The following is a 14,564-nucleotide window of genomic DNA, read 5'->3' on the forward strand; positions in this document are numbered from 1 at the left end:
AATAGGTTTTTTCCCGTTGAAAAATCACCCCCCAAAATATAATTTCCTTTCTTTAGAAGGTACTAAAGAATGCATGGTGGTATACCAGGGGTTTGGGGAAAACATAAAGCCCAAAGCACAACTTTTCTGAGACAGTCCGTCCTTTAAGGATGGTTCAGATATTCAGATATGTGCCTCAGCAAAATGAAGCAGGGTCACATTAACAGTATTCACTGCACTTGTTTCCGTGTCCATTCCAGTCAAGCAGTCCGGCTGGTGCCACACTTGCACCGAGAAGCCGGAGGAGGAGAGGAATGATGGAAATGGGATTCAGAGACTGCGGGAAATTATCCCGTCGTAGCCACCGAGGACTGTGTGAATCTCAATCACCGCTTGCTTGCTTAGTGGATAGAGCCCGGAGCTGGGAGTCAGAAGGTCGTCCGTTCTCATCCTGCCTCTGCCACTTGTCTTCTGTGGACTAGGACAAATCACTATGTTGCCGACTTGTATATGTTGCCGACTTGTATTTCCCAAGCGCTCAGTACAGTGCTCTGCATACAGTAAGCGCTCAATAAATACGATTGAATGAATTCAATGAACTTCACTTCTCTGGGTCTCAGTGACCTCATCTGTAAAATGTGGATCGAAACCGCGAGCCCCACGTGGGACAGGGAATGTGTCCAACCCGATCCGCTTAAACCACCCCAGCGCTTAGTACAGTGCCTGGCACCTAGTTAAGTTCTTAGCAAACACCATTACTATTATTATTGTTTCAGCTTCCCCATTTGGAGTGAACTTGGATTTATAAACCCTAAAGGAGGGCGGGGGATTAACGTGTGACAACAATGCCTGGGCGTGGTGCTCTGGAAATAGCCAAGTCTTGAGGAAGACAGCATTGAAAGCCGGCACGTTTATTCATTCAGTGGTATTTATTGAGCGCTTACTGTGTGCAGAGCACTGTACTAAGCGCTTGGGAAGTACAAGTTGGCAACAGATAGAGACGGTCCCTACCCAAAAGTGGGCTCACAGTCTAGAAGTTTATAGCAAAAGCGCGATGATCCAGGCCAATAGCTGGAGAGCAAAGGTAGAAAGAGAGAAGCAGCGTGGCTCAGTGGAAAGAGCACGGGCTTTGGAGTCAGAGGTCATGGGTTCTAATCCTGGCTCCGCCACCTATCAGCTGTGTGTCTTTGGGCAAGTCACTTAGCTTCTCTGGGCCTGTTACCTCCTCTGTAAAATGGGGATGAAGACTGTGAGCCCCCTGTGGGACAACCTGATCACATTGTAATAATAATAACAATGATGGCATTTATTAAGCACTTACTATGTGCAAGGCACTGTTCTAAGTGCTGGGGAGGTTACAAGGTGATCAGGTTGTCCCACAGGGGGCTCACAGTCTTCATCCCCATTTTACAGATGAGGTAACTGAGGCACAGAGAAGTGAAGTGACTTGCCCAAGTCACCCAGCTGACAATTGGTGGAGCCGGGATTTGAACCCACGACCGCTGACTCCAAAGCCCGGGCTCTTTCCACTGAGCCACGTTGCTTCTCGTAACCTCCCCAGCGCTTAGAACAGTGCATTGCACATAGTAAGCGCTTAATAAATGCCATTATTATAATTATTATTATTAATCCCGGCACCGCCAATTGTCAGCTGTGTGACTTTGGGCAAGTCACTTAATGTCTCTGGATCTCAGTTACCTCATCTGTAAAATGGGGATTAAGACGGTGAGCCCCCCGTGGGGCAACCTGATCACTTTGTATCTCCCATAGAACAGTGCTTTGCATATAGTAAGTGCTTAATAAATGCTATTATTATTATTATTAATAATAATCCCGGCACCGCCAATTGTCAGCTGTGTGACTTTGGGCAAGTCACTTCACTTCTCTGGGCCTCAGTCACCTCATCTGTAAAATGGGGATTAAGACTGTGAGTCCCCCCGGGGGACAACCTGATCACTTTGTATCCCCCACAGAACAGTGCATTGCACATAGTAAGCGCTTAATAAATGCCATCATAATTATTATTAATCCTGGCACCACCAAGTGTCAGCTGTGTGACTCTGGGCAAGTCACTTCACTTCTCTGGGCCTCAGTTACCTCATCTGTAAAATTGGGATTAAGACCGTGAGCCCCCCGTGGGACAACCTGATCACTTTGTATCTCCCATAGAACAGTGCTTTGCACATAGTAAGTGCTTAATCAATGCTATTATTATTATTATTATTATTATTAATAATAATAATCCCGGCACCGCCAATTGTCAGCTGTGAGACTTTGGACAAGTCACTTAATGTCTCTGGACCTCAGTTACCTCATCTGTAAAATGGGGATTAAGACTGTGAGCCCCCCGTGGGACAACCTGATCACTTTGCATCTCCCATAGAACAGTGCTTTGCACATAGTAAGCGCTTAATAAGCGCCATTATCATTATTATTATTATTAATCCCAGCACCGCCAATTGTCAGCTGGGTGACTTTGGGCAAGTCACTTCACTTCTCTGGGCCCCAGTCACCTCATCTGTAAAATGGGGATTAAGACTGTGAGCCCCCCGGGGGACAACCTGATCACTTTGTATCCCCCATAGAACAGTGCTTTGCACATAGTAAGCGCTTAATAAATGCTATTATTATTATTAATAATAATCCCGGCACCGCCAATTGTCAGCTGTGTGACTTTGGGCAAGTCACTTCCCTTCTCTGGGCCTCAGTCACCTCATCTGTAAAATGGGGATCAAGACTGTTAGCCCCCCGGGGGACAACCTGATCACTTTGTATCTTCCATAGAACGGTGCTTTGCACATAGTAAGTGCTTAATCAATGCTATTATTATTATTAATCCCGGCACCGCCAATTGTCAGCTGTGTGACTTTGGTCAAGTCACTTCACTTCTCTGGGCCTCAGTTACCTCATCTGTAAAATGGGGATTAAGACTGTGAGCCCCCCGGGGGAACAACCTGATCACTTTGTATCCCCCATAGAACAGCGCTTTGCACATAGTAAGCGCTTAATAAATGCTGCTATTATTATTATAATTATTATTATTAAAGGTTAATTGAGAGAAGCAGCGTGGCTCATTGGAGAAGAGCCCGGGCTTTGGAGTCAGAGGTCATGGGTTCGAATCTTGACTCCGCCAGTTGTCAGCTGTGTGACTTTGGGCAAGTCTCTTCACTTCCCTGGGCCTCAGTTCCCTCATCTGTAAAATGGGGATGAAGACTGTGAGCCCCAAGTGGGGCAACCTGATCACCTTGTATCCTCCCCAGCGCTTAGACCAGTGCTTTGCACATAGTAAGCGCTTAACAAATGCTATCAAAAAAAAAAATTGGGAGGGAGGCGGGGGGCGTGGCCAGCGCTAAGCCCCGCCCCCGGGACGAGGCAGCCAATCGGAGGCCCCGCCCCCTCAGTCCGCCGCGTTGCGGCGGAGGCGGTTACCATGGCGATGACGTCTGGCGGGCGGGGGGGGGTGGAGGAGGAGGAGGAGGAGGAGGAAGATGGCGGGAGGGCGCCTCTGAGGACACCGCGCCGGCGGCGGTGGCGGCGGCGGCAGTGGCGGCGCCGGCGGGGGAAGGCGCGGAGCGGAGCGGACCCGAGCCGAGCCGAGCCGAGCCGGGGCCCATGTGGGGAGGATCCGGAGCCGCCGTTGCCGCCGCCAGGACCAGCGGGACCCGAGGGGGAGTGAGGGGGAATCGGCAGCATGAAGTTCGCCGAACACCTCTCCGCGCACATCACTCCCGAGTGGAGGAAGCAGTACATCCAGTATGAGGTAGCGGAGAAGCGGGTGGCCGCCGTCCCCGCCCCCCGCCCGTCCCCCCCGCCCCGTCTCTGCCTCTGCCTCTGCCTCCCCGCCCAGCGGGGCCGCCCTCCCGCCGCTTCCCCGAGCCTCGAGCGGACTCTGACCCGGTGCGGCTGTGGCCACTGCGGCATCCCGCCCGCCCGCCGGTGCCCGCCCGTGCCCGCCCGCCGGTGCCCCCGGGGGCCGCCCCTCTACCGGCTCGGCGGGCGCGGGGCGGCCGGGCCGGGCCGGGCCGGGCCGGGCCGGGACAGGGCCCTCCGGCCCTCTTCCCGGATGCTTTGGGCTCCTTTATGTCCGCTCGTCCTCTCCTGGGCCACCTGGGAAATGCCGCTTCCTTCTCCGTCTCTCTCTCTTCTCTCCCGGTCTCTCCCTGTCTCTCCCCCGTCTCTCCCTGTCTCTCCCCCGTCCCCCCCTCGTTTCGCTTTCGCTCCCTTGTCTCTCTCCCCGGCTCTCTCTCTCTCCCCCGCCAGGATCTCGCTCCCCCGTCTCTCCCTGCCCCGTCTCTCTCTCCCTGCCCCGTCTCTCTCCCTGCCCCGTCTCTCTCCCTGCCCCGTCTCTCTCCCTGCCCCGTCTCTCTCCCTGCCCCGTCTCTCTCCCTGCCCCGTCTCTCTCTCCCTGCCCCGTCTCTCTCCCCCTGCCCCACCTCTCCCCCTGCCCCGTCTCTCCCCCTGCCCCGTCTCTCTCCCTCCCCCGTCTCTCTCCCTCTCCCGTCTCTCTCCCTCTCCCGTCTCTCTCTCTCCCCCGTCTCTCTCTCTCCCCCGTCTCTCTCCCTCCCCCGTCTCTCTCTCCCTCCCCCGTCTCTCTCTCTCTCCCCCGTCTCTCTCTCTCTCCCCCGTCTCTCTCTCTCTCCCCCGTCTCTCTCTCCCTCCCCCCGTCTCCCTCTCCCTCCCCCGTCTCTCTCTCCCTCCCCCGTCTCTCTCTCCCTCCCCCGTCTCTCTCTCCCTCCCCCCGTCTCTCTCTCTCCCCCGTCTCTCTCTCCCTCCCCCGTCTCTCTCTCCCTCCCCCGTCTCTCTCTCCCTCCCCCGTCTCTCTCTCCCTCCCCCGTCTCTCTCTCTCCCCCGTCTCTCTCTCCCTCCCCCGTCTCTCTCTCCCTCCCCCGTCTCTCTCTCCCTCCCCCGTCTCTCTCCCTCCCCCGTCTCTCTCTCTCCCCTGTCTCTCTCTCTCCCCGTCTCTCTCTCTCCCCGTCTCTCTCTCTCCCCCGTCTCTCTCTCTCCCCTGTCTCTCTCTCTCTCCCCCGTCTCTCTCTCTCCCCGTCTCTCTCTCCCCTGTCTCTCTCTCTCTCCCCTGTCTCTCTCTCTCTCCCCTGTCTCTCTCTCTCTCCCCTGTCTCTCTCTCTCTCCCCTGTCTCTCTCTCTCCCCTGTCTCTCTCCCTCCCCCTGTCTCTCTCTCCCTCCCCCGGTCTCTCTCTCCCTCCCCCGGTCTCTCTCTCCCTCCCCCGTCTCTCTCTCTCTCTCGCTCCCCCATCTCTCTCTCCCTTGTCTCTCTCCCTCCCCTCGTCTCTCTCCCTCCCTCGTCTCTCCCTCCCATCGTCTCTCTCTCACTCCCCTCGTCTCTCTCTCACTCCCCCGTCTCTCTCTCACTCCCTCGTCTCTCTCGCTCCCCCGTCTCTCTCTCGCTCCCTCGTCTCTTTCTCCCCCGTCTCTCCCACTCCCTTGTCTCTCTCCCCATCTCTCCCTCGCCTGTCTCTCCCTTCCCGTCTCCCTCCCCCGCCTGTCTCTCCCCCTACCCGTCTATTTCCCTCTCCCCATCTCTCTTTCTCCCCGTCCCTTTTCCCCACCCTCCCCCCCTTACACCAAAATCTTTCTTCTCCCCCCCCCCCCACCAAGGATCCAGTCCACTAAAACGATTCCCCTGTACTCCTTTTTCCCATTAATCCCTCAATGCTTTTCCATAGAACAGCTGTTGACAAAGCCTTTGTAACCACCTTGATTAAGGATAATGTTTTAAAGATTCCAGCCTGACAATTCAGTGGTAATTTGTCCGTGACAATCGGATGAATTAAACATAATCAGTGGTGTTCATTGAGTGCTTACGGTGTGCCGAACACTGTTCTAGGCGCTTGGGAGAGTACAGTACAATAGAGTTGGGGGACAAGATCCGTGCTCACAAGGACATTACAGTCTAGAATCAAGCAAATCTTAGGTTTGGCCTCCTTTTTTGGAGTGGAGGTTTGGGGGGGAGGAGATGATGCAAGTGAATGGAGAGAAGGATTTTTGTGTGTTGTGACCTGACCCCTAATGCTTTTATATTCTAGGGAAAAAAAACAACCAATAAATATCCTGAAAGGATACTGAGGGAATTAATGTAATGTAAACTAGTCAATTTTCAAATATCAATATTTATGCATTCATAGCACATTCTACAGCCTTTTGACAGAAAAGCTCTTGGTAAATTCCCAGTATGGTGAAAACAATACATTTTGTTTTAATCTAAAGTAAAGGATAATGAATGTAGTCACATAGCAGAAGGCAGTTGCTGGTGTAATACCTGATAGGCTTTAAGCACTGCTTTAAATGAGTCTAGGTGGATGGTTAAGCAGATCTTGGTTAGAGAAAGGTATTATTTTTACATTCCCCTGAAAAGCATTATCTGTAACCTCCAGGAGTTCCCATTTATGGGCTCTTTGAGAAGGAAGGGCATAAAATCAATAAGTGCACAGAACACTGTATATTTCAAGAATGAAATTGGGTGTTTTTCTTTCTTTCTCGTATTGAGAGCAAGGCTTTGAGGTAACTGCAGTAATGTTCAGTGACAGTACTGTATCTTTTCACATAATTTAATCATTCGGTGTTATGTTGAGAATAAAGGAAATTTTTTAAAAAATCTTTCCTGAGGAAGGATTTTGTTTCAGCATTTAAGCATTTGGACTTTGACACAAATGTTAGGCCAAGACTTTCTGATCAGCTCTTCTCACCTAATGTTCTTATAACATGTTGTGGTAAGTAGGAGTCTTAAGTACTCATGATGAAGTTTCGGTTGGATGTTCCCTCCATGATTTAGTTTTAATAGTGGTCTGTAAATTTTAGAATCCTGGTTTGAGTTCAGACTGTAGTTCTTATTGAGAGTACATTATCTTAGAGGAGTAATTTTCAGCACCACTGTCAGTTCTTTGAAAAGGCATAGATAAAGCACAATGACACTGCCGAAGTTACCAGTTATATAGTTTGGTCTTTTCATTTTGGAGGAAGTATCGGAAACTATAACTCTTCATAATGCTAAATTGAGTTGTTTCACTAACAAGAGATATTATGGGGCTAGCTGGTCCCTGTAGATTTTTTTGAGCTATTAAATTGAGTATTGTGGGTTTTTTTTTTAAGTACTCCCAAATATTGGAGAAAGAAAAAGGTAATGTTTACCCCTGTTAAGACAGGATTTATATGTTGTTTAAGGTAGTGGGTTCAGTGGTTGTGATACAAATATATTCCCCTAGATTTTAGAAATTTTGCCAGACTGAACATTTCAGAAATCACCCTAGTTGCTCCCTCAATTTTTAGATATTCTATGAAAGTTATGCATACCAATTTTATTTGTAGAACATATTGGCTGTCGTGCTTGCAAAGAACCCATTGATATGATGTAAACTAAAACGTTTTGAAGGCCTGTGAATTTAAAAGAAAATACCCTGAGATAGCTGCCACATTTACTTGAAAATAAGCAACTTGTCAGAATCTCTGTCTACCTGAACTGAATTTGCTCTTTACTTGCCATTGTAGGAGTCTTTAAATTTTTCCTGTGACTTAATTGGTTACATCAATTTTCGTTGTAACAGGAAAACAGAATAAACAAAAGGGAAGAATTAACCAATGTTCACAATAATTGATCCTGATCTTATTAGTATAAAGCACCAGTAAGTCTTTTAAATTCTAAATGAAGCTTCTTTTGCATGATACCTGTTTTTGCAGATCAGTGCATGCAGTTAAATATAATTTAAACCATCTTTTAGTCATAATGCTACAAAATTATCATTCAACAATATAATAGGAAAAGAGGCAAAAATTGCCAAGTTCCATGGGGTTCTGGTTAAATCTTTTTTTCCCCAAAGTCAATTGTTTCTTGGGTTATTTATTGCACCCAGGAGCAGTTGTCCTGTCTGCAAAAGCAGTAACAAAGCCCCTTAATATAAATATAAGCAATGCATGGTATATGACCAGTTAGTTTAAGTTTGTGAATCCTCTCAACAGCGTACAGATTTGTAAAACTGTGGGTTATCTTTTTGTTTGTTTGTTAAGAATCTAGGAAGTTAGTAGGCACAACTGTCATTTTAATAAGATACTTTTAGTGAGATAGTTTATGTAATGTGGCATTCTGAAGAAGTGATTCCTCCCATACTTGTTTAGCCTTTAGTATATACCTTGTGCATTTTTAAAAGTGGTCTTTAATCTTAGGGTTTTTAAAAAATAGGTTCCATTTTTGGGGGAGAGGGGAAGTTTTTTTTACAACTGCACTTTTCCTACTCTTAATTTTAAGGAAACAATTATGGCATAATTATAAACAATCACTGTTTTGGTGAAAACATTTAAATAAAGAAAACTTTGAGCCAGAGTTAATGGAAACTTATGTGTACTTCAGTTCCCCAAAGGCACTGTGTATTTGCTTGTTGCTGTTAGCTCGTCTTGCTGGAACTTGTTTTAAGTTTCCAGTTTGACCAGCTGATGGGGCACAGGCATAGTTTTTATTACAAGAGTTTGTGCTGTACTACATATGAAAGCAATATGATTTTTTTAAGGGTAATGAACACTACTCAGCACAGTTGTTGTGCTTGGCATTTTTGACCCTCAAAGAATACATAAAATCCGTATATTTCATGTGCCATATATATAATCATATTATTAGAATTAAAAATGTTGACTGTCATTGGACAACTTCCCTAGCCCCTCACTCTTGGAAACCGGACTGCTTCTGACTTAACCCTGGGGAGACTGGATTTATGGGGAAATTGGCCCTGCTTTCCCATCTCGACACCCAGGGCCTCCTATCCCGGCATGCTCTGTGCCTGCAGAAGGCCATGGAGATTTAAGCGGTGGCAGCGTGCGGCCCTTGCAGACTTGTGAGGATTTGGGTAATAATTATGGTATTTGTTAAGCGTTTACTATATGCCAAGCATTGTACTAAGCACTGGGATATAAGTTTAAGGAAATTCAGGAGATCATCAGGTTCCACATTGGGCTCACATTGTAAGTAGGAGGGAGAACAGGTAATTGAACCCCCATTTTACAAATAAGGGAACAGGCCCAAAGACGTTAAACAGTTTGCCCAAGGTTACACAACAGGCAGGTGTTGTAGACGGGAGTAGAATCCATGTCCTTCGGCTCCACGCCTGTGCTCCTTCCACTAGGCCACACTATTTATTGATGATCTGAGCAGTGGCACCCCGTGGTAACCCTTACCAATGGACTCTACTTTTATTGTTGTCTCCTATGTTGTTCTGCATACTATTTTATCTTCCCTGTTAGACTAAGCTCTTTGGGGGCAGGGTTCAAGTCTCCCAACTCTGTTGTATTATACTTTCCCAAGTGCTTAATACAGTGTTCTGCACACAGTAAACACTCAATAAATATCACTGATTAATAGTTGCCAAACCATTTCCCGCTTTATTTGTAGATTGTGAAACGCTGGAGGGCCAGGGATTTGGCCTATGTCTTACCTGTGTATTTCCAAGTATTTAGTACAGTGCTCCGCACATAGTAAGCATTTAATAAATACGATTATTATTCTTATTACACCTGGGACCTTGGCCTGGCCTAGAAAAAAACCCCAGAAGACCGTTTCAGTTTTGTGCCCCCCCTTAGGCATTTCAGTGCTGAAGCAGATTTTTAGGCATACCCTAGCATGGATCTGGATCCTGGAATCAAATTAACCTCCCAGACACCCCCTGAGCTAGGCCATGCAACCCAAAGCTGCTTTGGATTAAAGCGGGTCCCTGATGATTCCACTCCATTTCAGCCCTGTAGTTTGGTCAGAACAACAATGACTTCCATTGCTTGAGATGAGCAAGATGACACTCATCAGGGCAAATTTACTATTGTCATATTTTTCTACATGGGATTTTCCCACCCCTCCCCCCTAGTTAGGGATTTTTTTCCCCTCCTGTCTGCCCACCCTCTTCCTGCATCTCCCTTCTCTTTCCTGCCCCCTCTCTCCCATGTTCCCTCCTGTCACTTTTTCTCCCCATTACCAACTCTGTTGTACTGTACTCTCCCAAGCACTTAGTACAGTACTCTGCACACAGTAAGTGCTTAATAATAATCCATGACCATGATTTTCCTTCCCCACAAACAGCAACAGGTGTTATGCACCATCATAATACCGTGGAGACAGTGTAACATAATGACATTATTTCATGAAGATGACACAAATTCTCATAATTTGCCCAAAACAGAACTCCTTGTCTTCCTAACCAAACATGGTCCTCCCCATGATTTGCCCATCATTGTAGACACCACCACCATCCTTCCTGTCTCACAACCCCGAAACATTGGTTGTTAGCCCTGACTCATCTCTCTCATTCAACCCACATAGTCAGTCTATCACTAATCCTATCAGTTCAGCCTTCACAACACTGCTAAAGTCCACCCTTTTCTCTTCATCCAAACAGCTATGATGTTAATCCAGGCGTATTTCCTATCTTGCCTTGATTAATGTATGAGCCTCCTTGTTGACCTCCCTGAATCCTGTCTCTCCCCACTTAAATCCACACTTCAGCCTGCTTCCCCAATAATTTTTCTACAAAAAAGGTTCAGTCCATGTTTCCTCACTCCTCAAGAACCTCCAGTGATTACCCATCTGCTTCCACATCCAACAGAAACTCGTTATAGTCAGCTTTAAAAAGAACTGTCACCTTGCCCCCTCCTACCTCACCTTACTGCTAACCTACTACAACCCAGCCCTCACACTTCACTCTTCTAATGCCAACCTGCTTATTTTACCACGATCATGTCCATCTCATGACCACGTCCCACTTCCCGTCTCTGCCCTGGAATGCCTCTCTTCTTTTCTGGAAGACAATTACTCTCTCTACCTTCAAAGTCTTATTGAAGGCACATCTCTTCCAAGAGGGCTTCCCTGACTAAACCCTCATTTTCTCTTTTCCCACCCCTTCAGCGTCGCCCTGATTTGCTCCCTTCATTCACCCCTCCCTCAGCCCCATAACACTATGTACGTCTTCATCACTTATTTATATTATTGTCTGTCTCCCTCTCTAGACTGTGAGTTTGTTGTGGGCAGGGAACGTGTGTACCATCTTTGTTACATTGTACTCTCCCAAGCACTTAGTACTTAATACTCAGCACACAGTAAGGACACAAGTAACTGCTTTGAACCTCAGTTTCTTATATCTAGAAAATGATGGTCCCTGCCTCTCATAAGCATTTATCTTCATCAGAGACATCATGTATTTAAGTACGATCAGAATTCAAGGCCCAGTTGTGGCATAGACTCTAAGCTGGTGAGAGCAGGAAAAGGGAATGAAAAGAGTGAATAGACTGTACCTAAGGAGGAAGGGAGCATGACTAATCCCCCACCTCCTTCATTTGATCATCCTACCAACCATCTTCAGCACTTACTCTTTTCACTGATTTATTCATTTCCTGCTTTTGTTGTTACCAGTAGTATCTGATTTCCCTCTTGCTCCAATTCTATGTACCCTATATCTTTGTATGTCTCCCAGACTCCTTCCTAATTGGAAGCTCCTTGAGGGCAAGGACCTTATCTTGTACCTTTTTTATATGCTTCCAAATGCCCATTACAGTACTTTGCATATCATAGGCTTAGTAAATACTGCTGCTGATGATATATTTACCAGAATCAGTCAATAGCACTTAAGGAGAGTACAATACAGTAGAGTTGGTGTTCACATTCCCTGCCCAGAAGGAGGTTACAGTCTAGAGGTGGAGATAGACATTTAAAATAAATTGCAGCTATATACATAAGTGCTTTGGGGGCAAGGGTGAGGTGACTATCAAGTGAGTAAAGAGTACAGATTCAAAGCAAGGATGGTACAGGAGGGAGAAGGAGTAGGGGAAATGACTGTTGGAGAAGGCCTCTTGGAAGACCGTTTGAAGGTGGGGAGAGTGGTAGTCTGGCATATGTAGAGAAGGAGGGAGTTCAGGCTAGAGAGAGATTGAGGTGCATTGAGTAGGCTGGAGTTAGAATGAAGTGAACGGGATGCTCAAGATTAATGTATGTCAAATGTTCTGAGGAATTTGAAAAAGAGGTTACAGAGATACAAGATGGTATTACTTAGATTTTTTCCTCTATATGCCCAAGAGGCAGGCATGTACTTAGTATTAGGCCATTTAATGTGTGGAGATATTCAGAGAATGAGGAGTGATAGATCTAACTTAGCAAAATGGTCAGAGCAGTTTGGAGATGCAGGTATAGAACACTAGACCTAAAGGGTTTTTTAAAATCGTATTTAAGTGCTGATTGTGGGCCAAGCACTGTTCTAAACTCTGGAGTAGCCACAAGTTTATCAGGTTGGACACGGTCCCTGTCCCACATGGGTCTGTCAGTATAAGACAGAGAACAGATATTAAATCCCCATTTTTACATTAGTTAAGTGATTTGCCCAAAGTCACACAACAGGCAGGAGGATTAGAACTCAAGCCTTCTGACTTCTATGCCCGGGCTCTTGCCACTAGACCAGGATGCTTTCCAAACTGAGCTGTGGTTGCAGCCGCACTTGTTGAACCAGCACACTTCCATCCCTGCTTTACCTGAAAAGAATTGTTGCAGTTAGCTCTTCTATCACGTAGGGGTTGTTTCCAAAAGGACCTTATATTCATGAAGGCTTACCTTGATGGATACAGTGTACATGTGCAAAAAAGGTTTTTCTTGACACATTGCATTGGATCCAGGCAGATGCAGGTTATAGGAAGAATGCTCTCAATTCCTCAAAGGTATTCTGTCCAAAATGCAGAATGAAAACATCTGTAATAGTAGAACGGGCTGTGGGATTTTTTTTTCTCTTGTGTTCTTTCTAAACCAAATTTGTTCACAAGTGTCCAATTTCCATACCCCGACAGGGGAGCGGGACATGAAGCTATTTTACTGCTGGAAAGCATCTTCTCCAGTGGTGAAGCTTAGATCAGTTTTAGAAGCTCTGACAAAAGCTTCAGAAGTTGAGAAAGAATGAGTAAAGCCAAGTTGCAATTAGCTCTGCTCTTCCAGTCTTTGGTTATTATAGATAATGGCGAATTGGCTGTGGTGTGCGTATTACATGCAAAAGATAGCATCTTACATTTCCTTTGTGCCTTAAATCCAGATTAATTTAAGTTCAAAATGTTTATTTGCTGTCATTAAAATTGAAGTTAAGCAAGCAACCTTTTTGAATATGATTGGTCTGAAATGAAAATGAGGGAGTAAAGTAAGCTTAGATGCCCAAGGAAGTGAGGCAGTTAGGGTTGAAAGATGCTCTGTTTCCTGAGAATTAGAGCCATCACCAGTGGAGTTTATTGAGCACTTACTGTGTGCAGAGCACTGTTCTACATACTTGGAAGAGCACAGAACAGAGTTGGCAGGTATGTTTTCTGCCTATGTGTTTACAGTCTGTTGTTGGTGAGGATTATCATTTAACTCTGGTTTCTTTTGGAATTTTCTGAAGTTTTTGGCCTAGATTGTCAGATCATAATTGAGTAAATGTATTTTATGTAAATTAATGTGCTTCTGCAGATTGCACATATAGTTACTGCTTATAGCCATTTTCTGTATATAACTCACTGTCTACCAGTATTTTCTGTCATAAATTGAAATCCCCTGGAGTATAGGAATGTTATCTGTTTAACTTGGTGTTTTGTTGTTTGTTTTTTTGGTATTTTTAACAACACTTAGGTCAGGGCAAAATTTAAGCTATCAAATTGCTTTTGATAGTCTACTCAAATAATCATTTCTCTACTTTGGGTTAGGCCCATTGGAAATACATGTCAATCATTCAGTGGTATTTATTGAGTGTTTATTGTGTGCAGAGCACTTAACTTAGCACCAACAGGTTTGGTTAACTCTGCCCACAAGACTAGGGAGCTTACAGGCTAGATAGCAAGTTTTACAGGAAAAAAACTACAACTTTGCAATAGCCTGAAGAAAGTTCCTCCAACAGGTGTAGCAGTAGTAGGCTGAGGGAATGTCCTACTTAGCCTGGACAACCCTTGATTTTTATAGGACTCTCCTAGTTGAACTTGTACTAACTCCCAGGTGTTCTTATTCCATGTAAATGCTTAATCTTCCACCTCCAACTTCTCTTTGCTGCAGGACTTGAGCTATCAATCAGTGGTACTGGACATTTAATGGGTACAGAGAACACTATACTAAGCACTTGCAATAGAATTAAGTAGACGTGATTCTTGCCCTCGAGGCACTTACAGTCTAGCAGGGGAGACACATTAAAATTAATTACAGGAAGAGAAGCAACGGAATATAAAGTATGTCCAGAAGTGCAGTAATGTGGAGGGAGGATGAGTGCCTAAGCGCTTAAGGGTTGGGTGACTCAGGATGGAAAATGGGATGAGGAGATGATAGGTTAGTCAGGGAATGTTTCCCGAGGAGTTGCAATTTTAGTAGGATTTTTGAAGGTGGGGAGATTAGTGGCTGTCCGATGACGAGAGGGAGGGAGTTCCAGGCAGTAGTGAGGGTGTGAGCAGAGAGGTCAATGACGAGAGTCACAGTAAAGAACTTGGTTTTTAGAGGAACCAAGTGTGCAGGTGGGCTGTAGTGGGAGAGGAGTTACAATATATAGGGGCAAGAGAGCTGATTAACTGTCTTAAAACCTATGGTGAGGAGTTTCTCTTTGATTTGGGGTTGG

General features: G+C 46.1%; 1 protein-coding gene across 3 annotated transcripts in view; it reads left to right on the forward strand.

Annotated features, from left to right (window-relative positions):
* Nucleotides 1-3,568: 3,568 nt before the first annotated feature.
* XPR1 (xenotropic and polytropic retrovirus receptor 1) overlaps nucleotides 3,569-14,564 on the forward strand; it is a 155,729-nt gene continuing 144,733 nt past the window's right edge. For 2 of the 3 annotated variants that reach the window (XM_038758509.1, XM_038758510.1), the window contains exon 1: nucleotides 3,570-3,739. In XM_038758509.1, the coding sequence (XP_038614437.1) occupies nucleotides 3,671-3,739 (69 nt within the window). In that variant the 5' untranslated portion in view covers nucleotides 3,570-3,670. Of the gene's footprint in view, nucleotides 3,740-14,564 lie in introns of all 3 variants that reach the window. The other variant, XM_038758511.1, reaches the window with a different exon arrangement.

Source organism: Tachyglossus aculeatus, chromosome 16 (genome assembly GCF_015852505.1).
Source record: "Tachyglossus aculeatus isolate mTacAcu1 chromosome 16, mTacAcu1.pri, whole genome shotgun sequence".
In the NCBI taxonomy this organism is placed as follows: domain Eukaryota; kingdom Metazoa; phylum Chordata; class Mammalia; order Monotremata; family Tachyglossidae; genus Tachyglossus; species Tachyglossus aculeatus.